The sequence below is a fragment of the Protomyctophum bolini genome (genome assembly GCF_963924005.1).
Source record: "Protomyctophum bolini genome assembly, chromosome: 5".
NCBI classification, from domain to species: domain Eukaryota; kingdom Metazoa; phylum Chordata; class Actinopteri; order Myctophiformes; family Myctophidae; genus Protomyctophum; species Protomyctophum bolini.
The window spans coordinates 17,422,441-17,445,173 of NC_137866.1; the positions used below are offsets into that span (position 1 = coordinate 17,422,441).

The 22,733-nt window shown below is 42.2% G+C and overlaps 1 protein-coding gene across 5 annotated transcripts; it reads left to right on the top strand.

Moving 5' to 3' along the window:
• The first annotated feature begins 382 nt into the window (after positions 1-382).
• Positions 383-21,565, top strand: LOC308315399 (microphthalmia-associated transcription factor-like). 5 transcript variants are annotated; one of them, XM_080763352.1, is made up of 10 exons: positions 383-631; positions 8,179-8,470; positions 14,152-14,358; positions 15,846-15,941; positions 16,438-16,558; positions 18,039-18,125; positions 18,863-18,919; positions 20,075-20,150; positions 20,440-20,587; positions 21,049-21,565. In XM_080763352.1, exons 1-10 carry the CDS (start codon positions 519-521, stop codon positions 21,451-21,453), a joined length of 1,602 nt encoding a protein of 533 aa, XP_080619478.1. In that variant the 5' UTR covers positions 383-518; the 3' UTR covers positions 21,454-21,565. The 5 variants fall into 5 exon arrangements, with proteins under 5 accessions (XP_080619478.1, XP_080619480.1, XP_080619479.1 ...); XM_080763354.1 differs by having other exon boundaries at positions 18,866-18,919; XM_080763353.1 differs by having other exon boundaries at positions 8,182-8,470.
• The last annotated feature ends 1,168 nt before the right edge of the window (positions 21,566-22,733 follow it).

Below are 22,733 nucleotides of genomic sequence, written 5' to 3' on the forward strand. Positions count from 1 at the left end.
GGTGTGGAACGTGTGTGTCAAATGTGAGGGCGACACACGCGTTAATATTAGTGTCATTAATAATATTACATATAAACTTTGGCGGCAACAAACACATTTTCTTGCAAAGGAACATATAGACAGGCAACAACAAAACATCCCATCATCTGCAGCTTAGTGACCAATGAGAAAGCTGCTGACATTGACAGTTCCTCGCGTGGCATCGCGGCACTTGTAGTTCTTCCTAGTGGCACCGTGGGAGTTGTAGTCCCACTGTGGCCTCGGTTCCAGTTCACACTGACGCTCCGCCTCGCCGTAAAAAACTACAAAACTTTCTTGTGCGTCGTTTTGTTGCGTTTCTGCTGAACGAGGCGTGTGTGTGTCCGTCTGTCCTGCTGCTTCATAGAGGCTGGTACCGCTCCTCTCGGCTCGGATCGGTTGTCGGTTCTATATCTAATAATCTGTGTTTAGTAACATATTATTTATATTTTATTATATCCACTGGGGACGTTCCTGTACAAGCGGAACATCTGCTCAGGATGCAGGCAGAGTCAGGAATAGTTCCTGACTTCGAGGTCGGAGAAGACGAAGAGTTTGAAGAGGAGCCGAAAACCTACTATGAGCTGAAGAGTCAGCCGATCAGAAGCTGCAGGTCAGTTTATTTATTACATGTTTATTACGTGTTCTACTGCACTATGTTTATATTATAGCCTATAGTTTAGTATATAAAACGTACCATGAGCTGAAGAGTCAGCCGGTGAGAAGATAGCTGGTCAGTTTGTTGGATGGACAGTTATCTATTTACCATGGACTGATGTTTATTACATATGGACAGTTATCTATTCAGTTAATTGACAGTTATTTCATATACAGTATGGATACGGACAGTTTATGCACTCTGACATCATGGATGAATGGACTAGCTTGTGTGTTTTCATAAATTAAGGTCCTATACTTGATGATATACTTGCTACTACAGCATCGTTACAAAAAAATGCATCAACAGTAGCAGATCTACAAGCTCAAAACGCGGTGTGAAGCATGCATTTTGAGCTTGTAGATCTGCTACTTTTGATGTGTTTTCTTTAATCCGGCAAAGTAACAGTTTTGTAATGAATTATGAATATTATTACAGCTGTCTGTCTGTCTGTCTGTCTGTCTGTCTGTCTGTCTGTCTGTCTGTCTGTCTGTCTGTCTGTCTGTCTGTCTGTCTGTCTGTCTCTCTCTCTGTGTGTGTGTGTGTGTGTGTGTGTGTGTGTGTGTGTGTGTGTGTGTGTGTGTGTGTGTGTGTGTGTGTGTGTGTGTGTGTGTGTGTGTCTCTCTCTCTCTCTCTCTCTCTCTCTCTCTCTCTCTCTCTCTCTCTCTCTCTCTCTCTGGTAGAGTGAGTTATGCAACAGTAACAGGGTAGGGTGTTGTTTGTCTTCTAGTCAACAGAAACCATCTTCAAATATTAGCCTAAAGACACAGTGCTTTATTATAGTATTATATTTATTATAGTAAATGTGTTTGTAAACACACTGGATGACACATTATTGTATTTATATAGTCTGTTGGTATAACTAGCCTGTATGTGTATTATTGTTCTAGTCAGTAATTAATTAATATCACTTCTGGATCACACTGTTGCTCTTAATTATGTCAAATCAACCATTGATGTGGGACAATAAACACCCTGATTGATTATATTTACTATTGTTACTACACCTATCAGCACAGACTTCTCCTGACAATCACAATAACTAGTCGTCATAAGGTAACTCCATAGATTGATTTGGTAAACGATAAAGACAACATATAGATTTGAGCTTTGGATAACGGAGCTGTCATATTATAAATATAATTTAGACTGATGCAATGCTAGGTTCATTGTTTAACTAAGTTCATTTAGAGTGATAGGTTCATTGTTTACCTTTAGACTGATGCTACAGTATAGGTTCATTTTAGACTGATGCTAGGTTCATTTTAGACTGATGCTAGGTTCATTTTAGACTGATGCTATACATTTTAGACTGATGCAGGTTCATTTTAGACTGATGCTATAGCATCAGTCTAAAATGAACCTATAGCATCAGTCTATAGGTTCATTTTAGACTGATGCTAGGTTTAGGTTCATTTTAGACTGATGCTAGGTTCATTTTAGACTGATGCTAGGTTCACTTTAGACTGATGCTAGGTTTAGGTTCATTTTAGATTAATGGTTAATGGTTGTTATAGGTTCATTTTTAAGATATTCTTAGTTTAAACACTGAATCAATGTCCTGCTTTGTGACGTCACATTTCTTCTGACCAGTTTTTAAAGTGATAATGGAAGTAGGTTAAGTGTGTGTGTGTGTGTGTGTGTGTGTGTGTGTGTGTGTGTGTTTGTGTGTGTGTGTGTGTGTGTGTGTGTGCGTGCGTGCGTGCGACTGTGTGTGTGTGTGTGTGTGACTGTGTGTGCGTGCAGCAGGTAGATATAATAAAACATAAATCCTACATACACGCTGTATCATTTTATTCAGCTGTAGCAGCAGGTGTGTATACGTGGACATATATGACATTATGCTGTTATACTGCAGGCCAACAAAACTCTCACTCTGTTCTATCAACAACAACACAAAGAGCCTCATCCAATGTCACTTCACCTCACGGTTCACTATAACACCTCAATGTCAGTCAAAGTAAAGCCGCAGACCTTTAAACAAGAAAAACACAGCCAGGTGAAACAAGCGTTCTCCATTGTGCATCTGTCCCCCTTTTCTGCGGCGTTACAGACTATGGGTTCAGACCATAGAGTTATAATATATCTAGAGAGGGATGAGGAGCAACAGCCCCTCCCCCCCGCTTGATTGAGACTTCCGTGCGCCGTTTCAGAGTATGGGGTCAGACTCCCATTGGCTTATGGCGGCATTTCAGAGTATGGGACCAGACTTGGCCAGCCAATCAGGACTAGGTCGCGCAAGTTTTTGCCAGGTTTCATCTGGCAAAAACGATTTACTAGTCATTTATCAGACTTACTGTACTTAAGCAAGGATTGCAGAGAGACATGTGTAGTGCCTCAGTAAGCTATAGGATACCAGGTCAACAATGAACATGGCATCAGTCTAAACAATACACTATCAAAAAAATCTTTAAGATACTCAAGAGGATCAATGGGGCTGGTCTTTAAGTTACTCAGTCGCAAAATTGCCTACTCAGGGTAGCACTTGCCCTAGCCTCAATGACCTTACAGGCATATGCAAAGGCTAAATTTATGTAATTTAGATAGCATTTTATGTAGATATAGCACTCTATAGTGTATACACAGATCTTCCATTGTTATAGGCTCTTAGCTTTGTATGATTTATGATGACTATTTTTTATGTTTTTGATGCATTACCATATTTTGTTCTTGCTTACTGTAAATCGCTCTGGATTAAGAGCGTCTGCTAAATGCCTAAATTGTAATCTCTGCCGGTTATCTACATGTAAAGTGTCTTGAGACAACTTGTTGTGATTTGACACTTTAATTAATTTAATTAAACTGAATTGAGAGGATCAATGGGGCTGATCGTTAAGATACTCAGAGGATCCATGCTGGTCTTTAAGATACTCAGAGGATCAAAGGGGCTGATCTTTAATATACTCAGAGGATCAAAGGGGGTGGTGTTTAAGATACTCAGAGGGATCAGCACATTGCCCATATAGCACTCAAACTACCAACTAGAGTGAGTGATGTCCATGGGCATGACACCATGCAGAAGAAGATAATATGACCTTGTTCCCACCTAAATCTGGCTCAAAACAATGGGTGAAATCTAATTGTATACTATGCTGCCACCATAATGTAGAAATGCTTTGATTGATTGGTTGACTGAATGAATACTTTCAATCAGACAGACAGACAGACAGACAGACAGACAGACAGACAGACAGACAGACAGACAGACAGACAGACAGACAGACAGACAGACAGTGTTTCTCAATCTATTCTTTCCTTTCTACAGTGTTAATTCTTTCCACAATATTTTGATTTAGTCTTAGTCGTTTGAAATACACACCATTTAGTCTTAATCCTATTTAAGGTCCTTGCAAACGATGCATTTTTCGGGAAACCGGTGGAAAAACGTTGCTAAAAAACCAAAAAATGCAGCAGTGTGCATGGACCTTTAGTCTTCTGAAAAACCTTTGTCGACTTAGTCTTTACTCTTTAGTCTTAGTCTTAGTCAACAAAATGAACACTGCCTATATCTAGATCTTGTAATTTCCTTGCTTGTCCTTGTCCCCGCTCTGCCCCCCCCCCCACCTTTCTAAATTCTGCCAAAACACTGAATCCCCCCCATCCCCCTTTAACCTAATTCATAAATTCTTAGTGTAATTTGGTTGGTTAGTAAAATGTAATTACATTGTTACACATATGTATGAGCGCAATGCTATTTCTGTTTGCTGCCATTCATGCGCACACGTGCACACGTGCGCGCGCGCACACACACACACACACACACACACACACACACACACACACACACACACACACACACACACACACACACCATTATAAGCTGAGATGTAGCATATATCATCCTCACTCTGTCACTGTATTGCAGTCATGTGTGGAAAAATTGCAGATCTACAGTCTCACAACGCAACCCGCTGTGAGCTTGTAGATCTGCTATTTTGGCATGAACGAGTCAAGGTTTTACTTACTTCCTCATCGAATCACATGATGAGTAGGATGCGCGTTATTAATAGAATCATGACACTGATGACATATGATGTACAGTATTGTATGCAGTATTGTAAGAAGTAAGGGGCGCCCGTTGGCCTAGTGGTCCAGGCGCATGCCACATATAGGCTCTAGCTGCCTGACAGCGTGTTGCGTGTTCGAGTCCTGTTCACATTGGTGACCTTTGCTGCATGTCTACCCCTGTCTCTCTCTCTCCCTCTTTCCTGTCATTCTTCACTTGTATCTATCAATAAAGGCAGAAAAGCCAAAAACAAAACTTCTAGTGCAGGCATTTTGTGTCAAACTAGTTTTTTTTAAATTATTCTGAATCCATTGCATTTCTTTTGCACAAAAAACACTCTTTGGGCTAAAAACAGATGTGATGAGGTCAAAAGCCCCAATTTTGAAAATGTTGCCTTATATAGGTTGTTGTTTTAGCATTTTTCAATACCACCACTGGGATTTCGTAGGACGTTTGATATGTTGTACTATAACATATTTATGAAACAAAATAAGTTGAAAGAATTTCTGTTGCAATTTGTTTTAGGTTTAGCCCTTTTTTGCCACAATATGCCTGCACTATTCCTGAAAAGATAATATTTTTGATTTCTAGCAGAGATATAACATAGACAGTATGTTATATTACATAGCAAACATACCGGTATACAGTATATTAGGCATTATGGATTTGGTATTGAGTAATTATCACTTTGCATGTATCCACTACCCATGTATTCTATTAGATCACATATCTCTGCTGTCGGGCTAGTCTCGCGTGGCTAGACTGTTGCGTCTTTTCAAACGCTTCTGTCATACAGTCTGAAGCAACGGAAGCTCTGATCATGAGTAAAATATCGTGTTGTGCAAATTTATGTAAATCGAAATCATCTTAAGCATATAAGCTTGCTGCTTAGCAGAAATGGATATTAAAAATAAACAAGCTATTTAAAGAATATATTTCCGTGAACGGAAATGGCAGCTTCTTTGCTCGTATTTCGGGAGGTGTAGTTCCAGACTCTATATAGCATTCAGGAGGTGTAGTTCCAGACTCTATAGCATTCAGGAGGTGTAGTTCCAGACTCTATGTAGCATTCAGGAGGTGTAGTTCCAGACTCTATATAGCATTCAGGAGGTGTAGTTCCAGACTCTATAGCATTCGGGAGGTGTAGTTCCAGACTCTATGTAGCATTCAGGAGGTGTAGTTCCAGACTCTATGTAGCATTCAGGAGGTGTAGTTCCAGACTCTATGTAGCATTCAGGAGGTGTAGTTCCAGACTCTATGCAGCATTCGGGAGGTGTAGTTCCAGACTCTATGCAGCATTCAGGAGGTGTAGTTCCAGACTCTAGCATTCGGGAGGTGTAGTTCCAGACTCTATGTAGCATTCAGGAGGTGTAGTTCCAGACTCTATGTAGCATTCAGGAGGTGTAGTTCCAGACTATGCAGCATTCAGGAGGTGTAGTTTCCAGACTATGCAGCATTCAGGAGGTGTAGTTCCAGATAGCATTCATAGATTGTGGAATAGTTATCTGGCTACCCGAGACTACTGTCGCGCAGAATATGAACGTTTCAGGAAACAATAATGCTTCAGGATGAGTATAGATGTGAGAGTGAGACAGGATGGATGTAAAATGTATAGTCATTTATCAGATGAATTTACAATGTAGTCATTTATCAGATGCTCTTCATGCAGAGTGACTGGTCATAAGTAGGTCAAGTGCTATGCTACGGGCTGCTGAGGTCTGCAAAGAGTGTTCTAGGGTGAGAAGAGGTGAGTCTTCAGATTGTGGAGGAGACATCGTCGGGAGTGAATCTGCAGTTCTTCTGACTGCAGTTATATATAGAAGTGAGACAGGATGCTTATATAGAGGCGAGACAGACGGTGCAAATGAGATGACGAATATAGCAGGAGTGTTTTCACACAGCGTTGCCAAGTCTGTGCTTATTATAAGTGACATGGGCTGTGTTCTTCTGCAATGTCGCTTGCAATCGTTGGTAGGGTTGTGTTTTTTTCTTTTTTGCCCTTGCTTCTAAAGTGTAATTGATTGTTGTCTCCACCAGGCCGAAGGCATGGGGAGAGACTATATTTTGCACCCTTCCGTTGTTGCGGATACACAGTATCTCTATAGTCATTAAACGAAACTGGTCTTTCATATTTTTCATATTCCATCCTGATTGGCCAAGTGCTCCGTTTTTAAGAAAATACAAATAGCTCCACCTGATCTCTAGTCATGTGGATGTATTGATGTGTGTGTGTGTGTGTGTGTGTGTGTGTGTGTGTGTGTGTGTGTGTGTGTGTGTGTGAGAGTGAGAACAAAGGTGTGTTAAACCACTAACCTACATTCACATATATTTATAGCGCTCTACTTTTAGCACCATGCACTCTGTTGTTGAAGGTTGAAGATTTTCATATGTTTTGTTTTTTAATTTAAAGTGAATATTAATAATTTGTGCTGTAAATAAAATGAAAACTTCTTGGTGCATTTTTATTATTATTACAAAACAAACTAAATAATATAATAATAATAACATATCTTAATTTTTCTCTCCATTTCTGATAAAACAAGTGTTGTTCACTTCAGCTTTATCGCTAACTCATGATCAGAGCTTCCATTCTCCAGACTGTATGACAGAAGCATTCGAAAATTGCGAAAGTTAACAGTATGGCAACACAAGACTAGTAGTTCAGTTCCTGAATGCTCTGAGGACACTAGATGGAGCACTAATACAATCTCTCTCTCTCAGAGTCTCAGTAGATGTTTGCCAGACCACTGCACGACATGAAAAGATCCTTTGTGTGTGTGTGTGTGTGTGTGTGTGTGTGTGTGTGTGTGTGTGTGTGTGTGTGTGTGTGTGAAAATACAGAATCACAGATTGTTACATTCGTTGTCGTTAAATCGTCCACAAATAATCAATAATCTTTTATAATCAATATAGAGGGTATGCACATGCATAAAGTAAGTGCATGGCAAATCGAGTGGCAAAGTAAGTTTAACGTGGTTTAATGCAATCAGATAGGACCTTTCTGTTTGGATGTATGGGCTGTCAATCAGATAGGACCTTTCTGTTTGGATGTATGGGCTGTCAATCAGATAGGACCTTTCTGTTTGGATGTATGGCTGTCAATCAGATAGGACCTTTCTGTTTGGATGTATGGCTGTCAATCAGATAGGACCTTTCTGTTTGGATGTATGGCTGTCAATCAGATAGGACCTTTCTGTTTGGATGTATGGCTGCCAATCAGATAGGACCTTTCTGCTTGGATGTATGGGCTGTCAATCAAATAGGACCTTTCTGCTTGGATGTATGGGCTGTCAATCAAATAGGACCTTTCTGCTTGGATGTATGGGCTGTCAATCAAATAGGACCTTTCTGCTTGGATGTATGGGCTGTCAAGGCCAGAAAGTAGTTTATTGGCACTTAACTTATAGGCGATCCCGCATAACTTGCTATACCCTCTAACGATTTTAACTTTACACACCCCCTGACCTCATGACCCCCCCCCCCCCCCCGCCCCCAGCAGTCCATCATCAGACCAGCATGGCTCCTCCTCGCCTTCCACCAACAAGCCCCGCCCCTCCCCGTCGATGACGTCATCATCATCATCGTCGTCGCGCGTCCTGTTGCGTCAGCAGCTGATGCGAGAGCAGCTGCAGGAGCAGGAGCGCCGCGAGAGGCAGCGAGGAGGACACGCCCACTACCACGCCCCCGGAGGACACTCCCCCACGGTCCAGACGCCCGCCATCAACGTGACGTTGCCGCACTGCACCACACTGCCCCCTGCTGCCCAGGTGCCCCTGGATGTCCTAAAGGTATAATATTCACCAACATCCGGTTTTATAACAACACAAAACACTGCCTAATTAAAGTAGGTATGGTGACTTTATACACATTGTCAGATACTTGAACCCATACTTTACCCAAAAATACAGCTCAAGTGGAGTTTGGAGGTTTAGCCAGAAGTGTTTTTTTTCTCCAATGCTTTCCATTTGTTGAATATGTAAAATCCACAGACATAAGCCAAGGGTGTTTAGTGTGTGTTCAACCCGAGGTTGACTTTTCCCTCCATCATTATCTGTAATCCTATTGGCTCTGCTGCACTTTACTAGCTCTGATTTACTGGAGGGAGAGAGAGAGACAGAGGGAGAGAGAGAGAGAGAGAGAGAGAGAGAGAGAGAGAGAGAGAGAGAGAGAGAGAGAGAGTGCGACAGAGAGAGCGACAGAGATACTGTGAGAGAGTTAGGATTCAAACTGGTAACCTTTCCTCAGACAGTGAGAGGTAAGTGTTCTCAATAATTTGTTAATGCAGGTTAAAGAATGTATGTCGTTATGTGAACAAACCTCTTTTATAAGTGCATGTAGTAATGTATATACTGTGTATTATTTAGCAAGGCAGTAGGTTGATCATGTATATTGATTTAACAAGGCAGTAGGTTGATCATGTATATTTGATACAACAGCGGCTTAGCTTGGTTCAAATCCACCAGCTGCTCTTGGCTATGTGCCGAAGTTTCCTTGAGCAAGACAATGAACTCCTAACTGCTAGTGATGAGTATGTGTGTGTGTGTGTGTCTGTGTGTGTGTGTGTGTGTGTGTGTGTGTGTGTGTGTGTGTGTGTGTGTGTGTGTGTGTGTGTGTGTGTGTGCGTGCGTGTGCGTGCGTGCGTGCGTGCGTGCGTGCGTGCGTGCGTGCGTGCGTGCGTGCGTGCGTGCGTGCGTGCGTGCGTGCGTGCATGCATGTGACTGTGTGTGGCATGCTTGCGGTGTGTCCAGAAGACATTGAGACCATTAGACATGACTTTACACTTGGTAATCTGCAGCTCTTTGAGAGGTTTACCCCGGGACCACCCCCGTACTCCCCTCCCAGTACAATAGAACAACCTGCAGCAGTTTGTATGATCCCCAGATGGCGGATCGGAGCTTTATTAGAGGTCTGCATTCTTCACAGACTGACTGGCGCTGCTCAGTACAGAGTTAACTGTGTCTGTGACTAGATTAGTGAACAGAGCCGGTACCAGGAGGTTAACATATAGTAGGCTAACTATTACTATTAAATCAAAGGAATTCCATACAAAGTATATATACATAAAAGACTGGAGAACAGAGGTACCAGGAGGTTCACGGCACCTCTATAACACCACCACTCTCTTTTTTTAATAGCTTATCTGGGCAACGCTCAGCTTCCTCTAAAGTCTAAATCAGGGGTCTTCAAGGTTTATGATGAGGAGAAGATATATGAAGCATGGCCCCCACTACACATTGCCTCCTATAACTGAGACTCTGAGAGAGATGAAGCAGGGGTTTCTCTTTTGGCTCTCAAGCTAAAAAGTTCGGAAACCACTGCTGACATGTCAGGCATTAAGTAGATATCAGATGAGGCTCTAGCCTCTACTTCTACTAGGGGTTCAATCTATTGGTATGGCAATAATCTTATCGTAATCATATCTGGTACATTATACATATCAGGCACTGGTAGATCATGATGTACTGTACCTTTTGGGGCGGGCAGATGCAACAAGTGCAAAGATCACAGCATAAGTTGACACGTTGTCTTTTTGTAAAATCTGTTGTTCACACCAAGCGTGCGTCTGTAGTGACGTGTGTCATTGTAGCTACTGCAGCTTTGTAGCTTTGCATCTGGAAGTTGAACCCAGAACAGCTTTAATTTGTAGCTTTATAGCTTTGTATCTTTTGCAGCAGCTACAAACGGCTGGCTTCCATTTACAATGAATGGTAAACTGTAGCTCTGGTCCATAGCCTTACTGATTCTATGATTCTTCCCTGCAGTAAGGCTCTGCTACTTTCACTTTTAAATCTCACATGGAAATCAGACCAGCCTCTCCTCTTTAGCGTAAATAAAAATAATGTTTTTGCTACTCACCAAAACAAAGGCGGGTTGTGTCATTAGAAAGCCTACTTTCCTTAGTGGGAGCACTCTGAGCCCCCCACCACACGTTTAAACGGTACTTTTTGGCCAAAAAGGGATTTTGTTTCCACCGGAAAATAAATACGTTTAGTTACTCCAATGCGCCCTCTACCGATATTGCCCAGAGAATTGCCTCATAGAGAATATTTAATCCACTATAAGGAAAGTAGGCTTTCTAATGACACAACCCGTCTTTGTATTGGTGAGTAGGTCAACGTTCTTGAGATTTCCACTAAAGAGGAGAGGCTGGTCTGAGTTCCATGTGAGATTTAAAAGCGAAAGTAGCAGAGCCTTACTGCAGCAGTATAAGGCTATGGACCAGAGCTAGGTAAACTGTATCTTTGCATCTGCCCGTGTGAACGCAGCATAAGAAGTAGATGTCAGCTGAGGCCAGAGCCTCATCTGACATCTGAAGAGTTCATCTGAAGTTGTGACCATTTATTATTATTGTCCACTCAATCAGCTCCCTGAGTTTATTGAGGAAAGAAAGAAAGAATGAATGAAGCTCCACAAATCTTATGGGATTCCTTTCCTTGTATAGCACATGATGCTACGTTGAAAATACCACCATACAAAGATACAACTTCATGCTAGAAAGTTAGCAGACACTGTTAATCCTTCAGAAGTGACAGGGTCGTGCTTTCAGACAAAGTCTGCATTTATCTGCCTTTCCTGGCACGCCTAAACAGTTTACTAAACAGCGGAGGCAAGGGAAATCTGCCAACACTATTAGTAACTAAGTACATTTACTCAAGTACTGTACAGTACAGTTTTCTTCTTTTTAAATTTACAATGTATAGTCATTCATCAGATGTAGCTCTTTATCCAGAGTGACTTAAAATAAACAAGGTCTCTCTACAGTAGAATGCAGAGAGACAGTGTAGTGTCTCAGTAAACTATAGGACTACATAGAATGCAGAGAGACCGTGTAGTGTCTCAGTAAACTATAGGACCACATAGAATGCAGAGAGACAATGTAGTGTCTCAGTAAACTATAGGATCACATAGAATGCAGAGAGACAATGTAGTGTCTCAGTAAACTATAGGACCACATAGAATGCAGAGAGACAGTGTAGTGTCTCAGTAAACTATAGGATCACATAGAATGCAGAGAGTAGTGTCTCAGTAAACTATAGGATCATAGAATGCAGAGAGTCAGTGTAGTGTCTCAGTAAACTATAGGATCACATAGAATGCAGAGAGACAGTGTAGTCACATTGTCTCAGTAAACTATAGGATCACATAGAATGCAGAGAGACAGTGTAGTCACATTGTCTCAATACACTATAGGATCATAGAATGCAGAGACAGTGTAGTCACAGTGTATCACTAAACGATCACATAATGCAGAGAGACAGTTTAGACTAGTTTAGAGCATTGATAACCAACCTTTTCAAGCCGAAGAACACATTTTATTCCCAATTGTAAGCTATGATCAACTACTAAAATATATTATATACTAAAAACACTTTTTTCTTTTGCAATTTCTGACAGGCTCAATGCATGTGTTGTGCACGCATCCACACAAAGACAAGTTGTATAAATAAGAATAAAGACTGATAGTTATATAATCAATGCCTAAATATTAAGACAAACATATTCATAAACTTTGAACTGAGGTAAATGGAGGAAAAGTTTTATCATCCCATAGCTGGTGGTGACGGAGGCGTTGCATATAATAGCAACCGGATCAATGTTAAACGTTGCCGTGAGGGGGTACGAGGGGGTACGTATATATACAGACCTAGCAAATAACTTCCCATAGCTGGGGGGCACATATATATATACAGACTTGGGAGAGAAAGAATGACGCACAAGACACAATCAGGGGATACTTCTCTCTGCTCACAAGTGACAGAATGTCTTGGTCTCTAGCTCTGCCAGAGCAGAGTTACTACGATCCTATAGATCCACGTTATTCAGGCTATGAAGATGTACCTTTGGTTGCTTTGTAGGCCAACATCTGTGTTTTGTACGCTGTGCAGGCAGTAACCAGGAGCCAATGGAGGGAGGGAGTGGAGAAGAGGGGGACATGTGAACATTTAGGCTGGTTGAAGAGCAAGCGTGCATGCTGCAGCATTCTGGGTAGTTTTACTGAAAAGTAAAAGTACTTCATTCCACCACTTGTTGAGTGTGTCATGAGTTAAGACTAGATCTGGTCCAGAAGCTCCAGAGGGCTTAAAGTGCGATGAGAAGAGTCCAAAACGGCCCAAAGCCACCGTGTCAGGATATAATGGCGGCCGGGCCGGGAAGAAAGAACGTGATTGTTGGGTCGTCGCTGTGACGTGGAGCGACGCGCCTCGAAGACGTAGATTCACATTTGACATAAAACAACACATCCTGGTGAAAAGACTCGTTGTGTTTGCAAGCCTGACACGCAGAACTAATTCATGTTTCTCATCAGGTCTTTATAAGTAGGGCTGTTTGTAAGTCGGTCATTCAGTATACTTTATAATATAATATCACCAACAAGGATTAAAACTGAATGAAACATTTAACACCCAGCTCTTCAATTGGACTTTTAGTTTACAATATGCTTGAAATGCTTGGCTATCATCCTTATCAGGTATGTGTCTGTGTTCATCTTGACATCTTGTCTAGTTTTAGTTGACTAAATATCATACAATTTTAGTCAACTACCGGTAAATATACAGTTGATTTGGTCAGCAAAAAAATAATTTGGCGGGTCGTGATGGCGTTGTAATGGCTGATTTATACTTTTTGAATTTTAATATATTATTATTTTTGCAACAGTAACTAGCACCTCTTGAAGCGATGCAACATGTTGTGAGATTAAGTGCGGTCCAGGGGCCAATTAAGGACAGATTTCACATGGCCCACGGCTTCCTTACTAAAATGTATCATTTCATGTCATGTGAAATATAATATAATTATATCTCTGGCAGAAACAAACTATGCCCAAACTATTAACTTCTCAGGAAATGAATAATGTCAGTATGCACTGTAGTGTTTTTAAATGCAGCTGAACAGTAGAAGGATTCCTGTGTTTCATTCATGTGAAAAAGGCTACTTTTATTATATTCTTATTTGTCTTTTTTAATGAATGAATTATAATTAATTTAGACACCCAACAGTCTATTTTAATTCATATAAATAAATTACATATACCCAATAGTATGTTGGTTATATTGGACACCTAGCTATACTTTGTAATAATGATTTATTATAATAATATCTGCAAAACCAGTCAATATCCTAAAGCAGTGGTTCTCAACCAGTGGTCCGGGGACCACCAGTGTTCCTTGAGGGGGTTCCAGCTAAATTATGGAAGTCCACTTGGTTTCATTTTACGCTCTCCGGCCCCTTGCACCCTGGGGTTTCTGACACTGTGGCCCCCCCTGAACAATTTGGTTGAATAGTTCTGTAGAACATATATCATATATATATCAAACACACACTATCATAACGTAGAACAAAAGATAAACCTTTATGTGTGGAGGATACGTCTTCTTCAATCATTGAAATGTTGCTGCTGCCCATGAGCACCACATCCAGCAGGCTATTATAATGTATTAATTATGTTAATTATGTTAATTCATACACACAGGTGCAGACCCAGCTGCAGAACCCCACTAAGTACCACATCCAGCAGTCTCAGCAGCAGCAGGTGAAACGCTACCTGGGGAAGCTGGTGCCCCACCCCGCCAGCGCCGTCGAGCAAGGCACTGGCATGACGCCCGGGACGGGAACCAACAGCGCCCCCAACAGTCCTATGGCCTTACTGACACTCAACCCCTCCCACTGTGAGAAAGAGGTATTATTATTATTATTATTATTATTATTATTATTATTATTATTATTATTATTATTATTATCATCTTCTTACTGATGCTCAACTTCAACTGCCATAAAGAGGTGACATGTCTTTCTCATTCAAACACGTTCATATCAATGAAGCATAACCCCTCCTATGTCCAGCTGTGTAAACACAAACATTGTGTAAACACAAGACAAAAGTGGGATTGGCCGGAATGAGATCATGTATGATGATGTATGATGATAAGAGCGACACTCACTTCACACTTGTGTGATTTTCATTCAACTTCAAACACAATTTCAATGTTAGATTCATATCGTCCTTCTAATGAATGTTAGACTCATTGAAAACACACGTCTCTGCTTCTGGCGACAGATATCGTCCTTCCAATGAATGTTAGGTCACATTCTCACCTAATACTTCGGTAGACTCGATGCGAATGGACGGAGAAGTTAATTTGTGTCAGGCAGCAGGGAATTTTATCAATGTGTTCAATTCATAAAATACACTGTGAAAGCTATGGTGTTAAAAAATATACTTAATAGTTTGGACTTTTGACGTAAAGTGAGGGTACGGATGCAGTGTGTCGTCGGGGACTTACTGTCTGTGTCTGTCTGTGTGTCTCTGTGTGTGTGTGTGTGTGTGTGTGTGTGTGTGTGTGTGTGTGTGTGTGTGTGTGTGTGTGTGTGTGTGTGCGCCAGCCACTGTTCTTTTGGGCACATGAACGAGGCACAGCGGAGACGGGAGCGCAAAATGAGTCCCAAATGATCCGAAGTTTACAATAGCTACTCCGAGAGTCCCATTGATGATCCGATCACCATATAGCCTACAATTATTATGCATATGCCATGTAGCTATACAGTTTATAGATCATGCTGAGCTAAACATGTGTTTTGAATTTTGTATTTATATTTAAACAAGACGAAGAAAGTCTCCACTCGGATCCCCACACAGTGACAGCCCTCCATGTTTACGCACGACAGACAGACAGAATATTCTGTAGGCTACACTGCAGTGTTTTTATGAGTTTCTTTAAGCAATAGATTCATGTGCTCGTCCTCATATTTCGATGAGGGCTTCGGTCTCCTTATTTGACCATGTCACATGACACATGGTAACCTAACGGGACATCTTTGCACTGCGTAAAATGAATAGCCCTTATCCCGTCTCCAACTGTGTTTAAATCCTTATCCGCCACATGATAGTTTGCTTCATTTCCTTTATTTGCTACGGATTGCATTCCCACCTACGCCGAATCGAAATCAAGTGCGATTGGAAGCGAAGCGAAACCCCCGTTTTTTGGCGGAGTAGAATGTGGTTCTTTGATGCGCATTAGGATTCGAATGAGCCTTCACAAACGAAGCACACTTTCCGACAATGTGCAGCAGGATTCGTTTTAATCGCAGTAAAGCTTGCTGGTGTGAAGACGACCTTAGACTACATTTATGATGCATTTAGTCTAATTTTGTGTTGCATTGTTTTAGATGGATGATGTCATCGATGACATCATTAGTCTGGAGTCCAGTTACAATGATGACATCATGGGGCTGATGGATCCAGGACTTCAAATGACAAATACAGTAAGACTTCTTTGAATTAAATTGTATGATCAATATGCTAAGATCAATTTATTGCTGATCAGTAATGCATGATACATTTATAACTGACCATTTTATTATTACTGATTGATCAATACGGTATGACTTATTGATTAACTATTGATTAACTTGATGTAACTTATTGATTTTATGATGTGATTTAACAAAATGCTCATATTAACTAAATAAAGGATTACATTAGTATTTATGGGTTTGAAATAGTGATTTAGAGTGAGTGAGTTAATGAATGAATCAATTACTTAATTAGCCTAATTAATGAGTGAGTGAGACAGTGAACGAATGCATGAATTAATGAGTGAGTGAGTGAGTAGTGAGTGAGTGAGTGAGTGAGTGAGTGAGTGAGTGAGTGAGTGAGTGAGTGAGGAGTGAGTGAGTGAGTGAGTGAATTAATGAGTTGGCGAGCGAGCAAGTGAATGAGTTAATGATGGAATCAATTCAATGCATGTTTTAACGTTAGATGGCTTTGCCTGCCAACCTGATGGAGATGTACGGTAACCATGGCAACCAGGCTCTACCTCCACAAGGTGTCAACATCAGCAACTCCTGCCCTGATCACCTGGCACACATCAAGAGAGAATGTATGTACACCTATACACCTATACACCTATACACCTATACACAACACAACACAACACAACACAACACAACTCCTGATCACCTGACACGCATCAAGAGAGAGTGTATGCACTCTCAAAGGTAATCAACACAGAGGACAAAACCATTGCCACTGCAGACGGGACAGTGCTCGAGCCAGTCGAGGACTTCAAGTACCTCTGGGCCAACTGAACAGGACCTGAAGGTTCGGAGAGCACTTGCCTGGAAAGCCTTGCACGGGATGAGGAGAGTGTGGAAATCGGAAATGGGAGAAGACCATAAGATGTGCATTGCTACTGTGGAGTCAGTACTGCTGTATGGGGCCGAGACGTGGACCCTCACAGTACAACAGCAAAAAGCCCTGGATGGAGACATGGAGTCTACACAAGAATGCTACGAATGGCACTAGGTGTCACACGACCTCTATGGAGACCTACCACGGGTCACAGACAAAGTCAGAGAGAGAAGGATGAGGCTGGCAGGGCACTGCATCAGGCACACAGAACTTTAGGCAAGTAAATTGACTATGGGAGCCAATCCAGGGCAAAGCTAACAACACTGCAGAGCTCAAGAACCTGATTAGATTAGATAGGACATTGTGGAGGGCAGCGATCCAGGAACCCCGAGTTGGTGTTGGCTAGACCTCACTCTCGCAGTAACTATAGTATGCACACAATGCAGAGAAGTCTCCCGAGAGGAGGCAGAGAGACTCGCTAGTACAGATTCAACGGCAACAAGGACAGTGACACAGACGCAGAGAAGGCTCAAACAGACCCCCTTGACTCAAATACACCAGAGTAAGGCCAAGTGTGGACAAGGACGGACGCATGCACACCGCACAGGCGGACAGTCTGGTGAGACGTAGGAGGACCCTAGACAGGAGGCAAACCATAGTCCTAGAGACCTCGCAGTGCCTGCAATCCCCCAAGAACACACAAGGCAGAGAGAGCCGCCTGTTAGCTCTGGCATAAGAGAAAGGTCAATAGCTAGAAGCCTGGATGAGAGGGCCACTGCTGACCCGCCAACTGGAGAGTGTTGTGGTTGAGGGTTGAAACACTCTAAAAAGGTTGGGGACCACCTGATGACCTCTCTTCCAGGCCAAGGCTTTATTATAATCTTTGATGTATTTATGTATGTACACAATGCACACATACTACACTACACTACACAACGCAACACAACACAACACAACACAACACAACACAACACAACACAACACAACACAACACAACACAACACAACACACATCAGATGTGATTGCTTTACCCCTCAATAATAACTAGAAAATACTGCTCCTGATGAAACAGTGTGGGCTCAAGTAGCTCGCTACTCGATGATGATGTATTGAACCACACGACATCACAGCCCAGCAGCCAATGAAATCAGGGCGGGAATAAAGAGTGACAACAACAATAGCTATACTCAAACTCACAATAATGATTATTATCCTCATTATGTCAACAGTTTCCCATCAGTCTCACATGATGGACAAACCAGAATCGTGTGGAAAGTTTGATGGCTACCAGCATCCTGAGGGCTTCCCTGTTGTTGGTATGTGTCCGTGTCCATTTGTCATTAATTAACACTCTTAATTAGCACAAATTAGTGATTTTCACGCACATAATTTGCTTTCAGAAGCTGAGGTAAGATACAATACCGTAGACACAGAAAGGTAGACACTTCCTCCAGCTCTGGGGCATGTGTATCGTATGGCAGCCGCAATATTGAACTCTAATATGGCGGAGGCAGAGCACGCTGCCACTCAAAGTGACGACTGGTCAATGGCCTTCGCCGTCCTAATGGTCCGGACACCGTGGCTGCCTGACAGCATGCCTGACACATGTTGTGGGTTCGAGTCCCGAACCCAACAAACTTTGCCGTGTCTTCCCCCCATCTCTCTCCCCGTTTCCTGTGAACTTACTGTGAATTTATCAATAAAGGCAAAAAAGACCCCAAAATATCTAAAAAAAAAACGAAAAACAAGAGAGTGACTACTGGCCAATCACAGCACGTTTTCTCCAGGACTTGTCAGAATCATCACTTCCTCCTCAGTGACCTCACTTCTTCCCCTTTGACAAGTTCCGGAAATGACGTGCTGTGATTGGCCATTAGTCCTTTTGAGTGACTCCTCCCGTCCTCCGGCATATTGAGCTCCAATATGGCGGCCTCCAGAAGATCACATGTCGCTCCAATGAACTGCAGCGGTGAAAGAGGCGTCTAGACACCTTTCTATGTCTATGTACAATACTATACAATACATCATTATAATACAAAATGTCTGCTTCCAGAAGCTGAGGTCAGAGCAATGGCAAAGGAAAGGCAGAAAAAGGATAACCATAACTTGAGTGAGTTCTTAACATTATTATCGTTGTTATTAGTATTCCTTCATAGAGTATTTTCATTATTATTATTATTATTAGGCTATTATTATACGACGTCACTTCCTCTGAGTCATGATCACGAAAGCATTTGTCTATCGAAAATCCAATAGAGAAATCTTAGATGACGTCATAAGAACTGTGTTGCGAAAATGACAGAAATCCTCCTGGTGATTCTGTCAGGTTTGTCTCAATTTACAATTGAATTTAGGCATTTAGCAGACACTCTTAATCCAGAGCGCTTTACAGTAAGCAAGAACAACACATGGTAATACATACATACAATACATAGAAATAGTCATCAAGAATGATAAGTAAGCTAAGAACCTAACATCTGTCTAACAGTAGAATATCTGTATGTACAATTAAACTGAGTATACACTATAGAGTGCTGTCTACATAATATGCTATCAAAATTACATAAGTTGAGCCTTCGCATACGCCTCCAAATTCATCACGTATATGGTATCTGCATAAAGGCGATATATATATGAACCATTTACCATTCTGTGGTTTATGATATTGAATTGCATTTGATAATGTCTGTGTTTGGAGAGAAAAGTAAGAAAAACAGCATTACTCTATATTAGTACATTTCCACCATCAGTTGATGCTTCATATCCATATGAGTAAAATCAGTGGATGTTTCATATTCATATTAGGTCAAATCTCCAGGGTGATTTGTTTATTTCTGGAACACAGTTAGATGCAATCTAATATTTCTCTATTGGATTTACTATAGAAGTAAGGAGGGCAGCACCCTCTAGTGGATGTGATGTCACAGTTCAGTTCTCTATTGGTACATCTAGAATCATCATGAACCTTTTATTTTTTACTCATAACACGATGGAAGGTTATTATGTATTTAACTCATAACACTTATCTTGTGGTCAAAGATGAACATATTTTCTATGGAAGATATCAGTATTTATCAGAATTAAAAATCAATATATCTTTTTACTTATACAGAAAGAAGCAGCAACAGAACATTTTAGGGACATACACAATTAATGTTCTCGTGAAACATTACGTGTATGTACTGTGTTAAATACGTATATTTTCCTTTGTATTCGTATTTTGTACAATTACTATGTTTTTTCTGCCATGTTTTTTGTTGTGCAGTTGAAAGAAGAAGACGGTTTAATATCAACGATCGCATCAAGGAGTTGGGAACTTTAATTCCAAGGTCAAACGACCCGTAAGTTCTAAACATTAATTATATCTAATATCATATTTAAACATTATTTCACTTGTAACATCTACAACATTATCTGCTGTAGATATGTTTATTATCTCTCGATAATGTGTTCTATTCATGTAGATCATGTTAGAATAATGGCCTCTCTCTGTGTGTGTGTGTGTGTGTGTGTGTGTGTGTGTGTGTGTGTGTGTGTCTCTGTCTCTGTCTCTCTCTCTCTCTCTCTCTCTCTCTCTCTCTCTCTCTCTCTCTCTCTCTCTCTCTCTCTCTCTCTCTCTCTCTCTCTCAGAGACATGCGTTGGAATAAAGGAACTATCCTCAAAGCGTCAGTGGACTACATCAGGAAACTCCAAAGAGAACAGCTGAGAGCCAAAGAACTGGACAGCAGACAGAAGAAGCTAGAACACGCTAACCGACACCTAATCCTGAGGATACAGGTAATTAACACGCTAACCGACACCTAATCCTGAGGATACAGGTAATTAACACGCTAACCGACATCTAATCCTGAGGATACAGGTAATTAACACACTAACAGTACGTTTTAACAGCGTGCGACAGCCAGACGAATTTTCCGGAAGTGCATTATTTGTCAATGGGACCCGGCAACTACTGGCGATAGAGGCGATGGTCGAAAAGTAGGCGGAGGAATGTCGGACGAAAATATACAAATAATTAATCTTATGGGCGACGTCGCCCGGCGATAGTGGGCGATTGGGCGATAGCCAATGAAATTCAAGTGATGCTCGCTGTTGGTCTCCCGCTGTTAAAACGTACTGTAACCGACATCTAATCCTGAGGATACAGGTAATTGTCTCTCATCCGATAAGAGTTAGAGATGCTACAGTATGTGTCTATCCAATAGGAGCTGCTCTAACACTGTCCTCTCGTCCAACAGGAGTTAGAGATGCAGGCCCGCGCTCACGGTCTGGTCGTGGCCTCGTCGGTGCCTCTATGCTCCGCCCCCTCAGAGCTGGCGGCGGGACGTCAAATTAAGAAGGAGGGGAGCGGAGACTGTCACCAGGACCTGTACCCCCCCCACCCCCACCACCTGACCTGCGTGACCCCCGACCCCGCGCACCATCACCTGAACTGCGCGACCCCTGACCTCACCACGCACCGCCCCCTGGAGCTAGACGGCGGCCATGCCCCCAACTCCAAACTCGGCGACATCCTGATGGAAGACAACCAATCGCCGGTGACGGGTGGGGCCGACCCGCTGCTGTCGGACGGCAGTAAGAGCAGCGTGAGCATGGAGGACGGAGACGACGACGAGGACGACGACGACGATGACGACTGTTAGCCCCTCCCACCCCGCCTAGCGGCCCCGCCCACCCGGGTGTTAGCCCCTCCCACCCCGCCTAGCGGCCCCTCCCACCCGGGTGTTAGCCCCTCCCACCCCGCCTAGCGGCCCCTCCCACCCGGGTGTTAGCCCCTCACACCCCACCCACCGGCCCCTGCCACCCGGGTGTTAGCCCCTCCCACTCCACCCACCGGCCCCTCCCACCCGGGTGTTAGCCCCTCCCACCCCACCCACAGGCCCCTCCCACCCGGGTGTTAGCCCCTCCAACCTGCCATCCTTCCATCCCGTGTTGTTTCGGTTGCTATGGTAACGCACACACACCGTAAAATACTGAGTGTTCTTTACCTCCCTATAAAGGCAGAAAACATAACACCTCATCTGCACTGCCAGCGATGCAAGCGAGCGAATGATGAAATCTCATTAGAATGCAGACTGTCCTGACGTACCGCATGAGTGCAGCGACATCGGCCTCTGTTTGAGCAAGATTTTGCGCCCTCAAACACTTATTGGTTGAGATCTACACGCTAGTATTTATTGGTTATTTGATTGGTTCGGGCTACGTCGCAACGCAATGACCGACGCTCCATATCAGGACAGTTTATTTATTTTTCTTCACAATATCACCCTCGGAACGCTCGCTCCTTGACTGTGTAGATGAGGTGTAACACCAAGGCTGTCTTATACTGTAAGGATATATTTATGTTAAAACCTTAGGAAAACAAATGGCCCATGGCTTACACATTTAAACACGAACATAAACAAATATTAAAATGATAGTGTCACAAATCAAAAACATAAGGATTTTCTTTCTTTTTTAGGGGGAAAGCTATACCTTTATTCCAAACCTTTCAAAATAAAAGCTCTGGGGAAAGCTTTAACTCTTGAGAGTGTACAGCTATGGGTCCATTTGGTTCATGTCACAGAGTTGAATGAACACTCAGGATTTGATGTGTGTTTATTTGTTATTGTTGTTGTTTGTTTACATCAATTTAACCACTTGAAACCCAGTGTCTATTGTCTGTGAAAGCTTTCCGCACAATAACAAGAAAACACCAATATGGAACTCTGAGGTAGGCTACTCCGGGTTTAAGTGGTTAACCCTTTCCTCTCCACTCATTCAGTGTCTTCCCAAAAGCCCTGAACCTTAATTATAACACTGATTTTAAAAGTACAATTTTATCTTTTTCTTTTTTTTGGTCTTATTTTTATGACAATGAGCTGAAAAGTAGATGTTTTTTACATATAAAAAAAGATGCATTTTATGACGGGATAGAGGCACA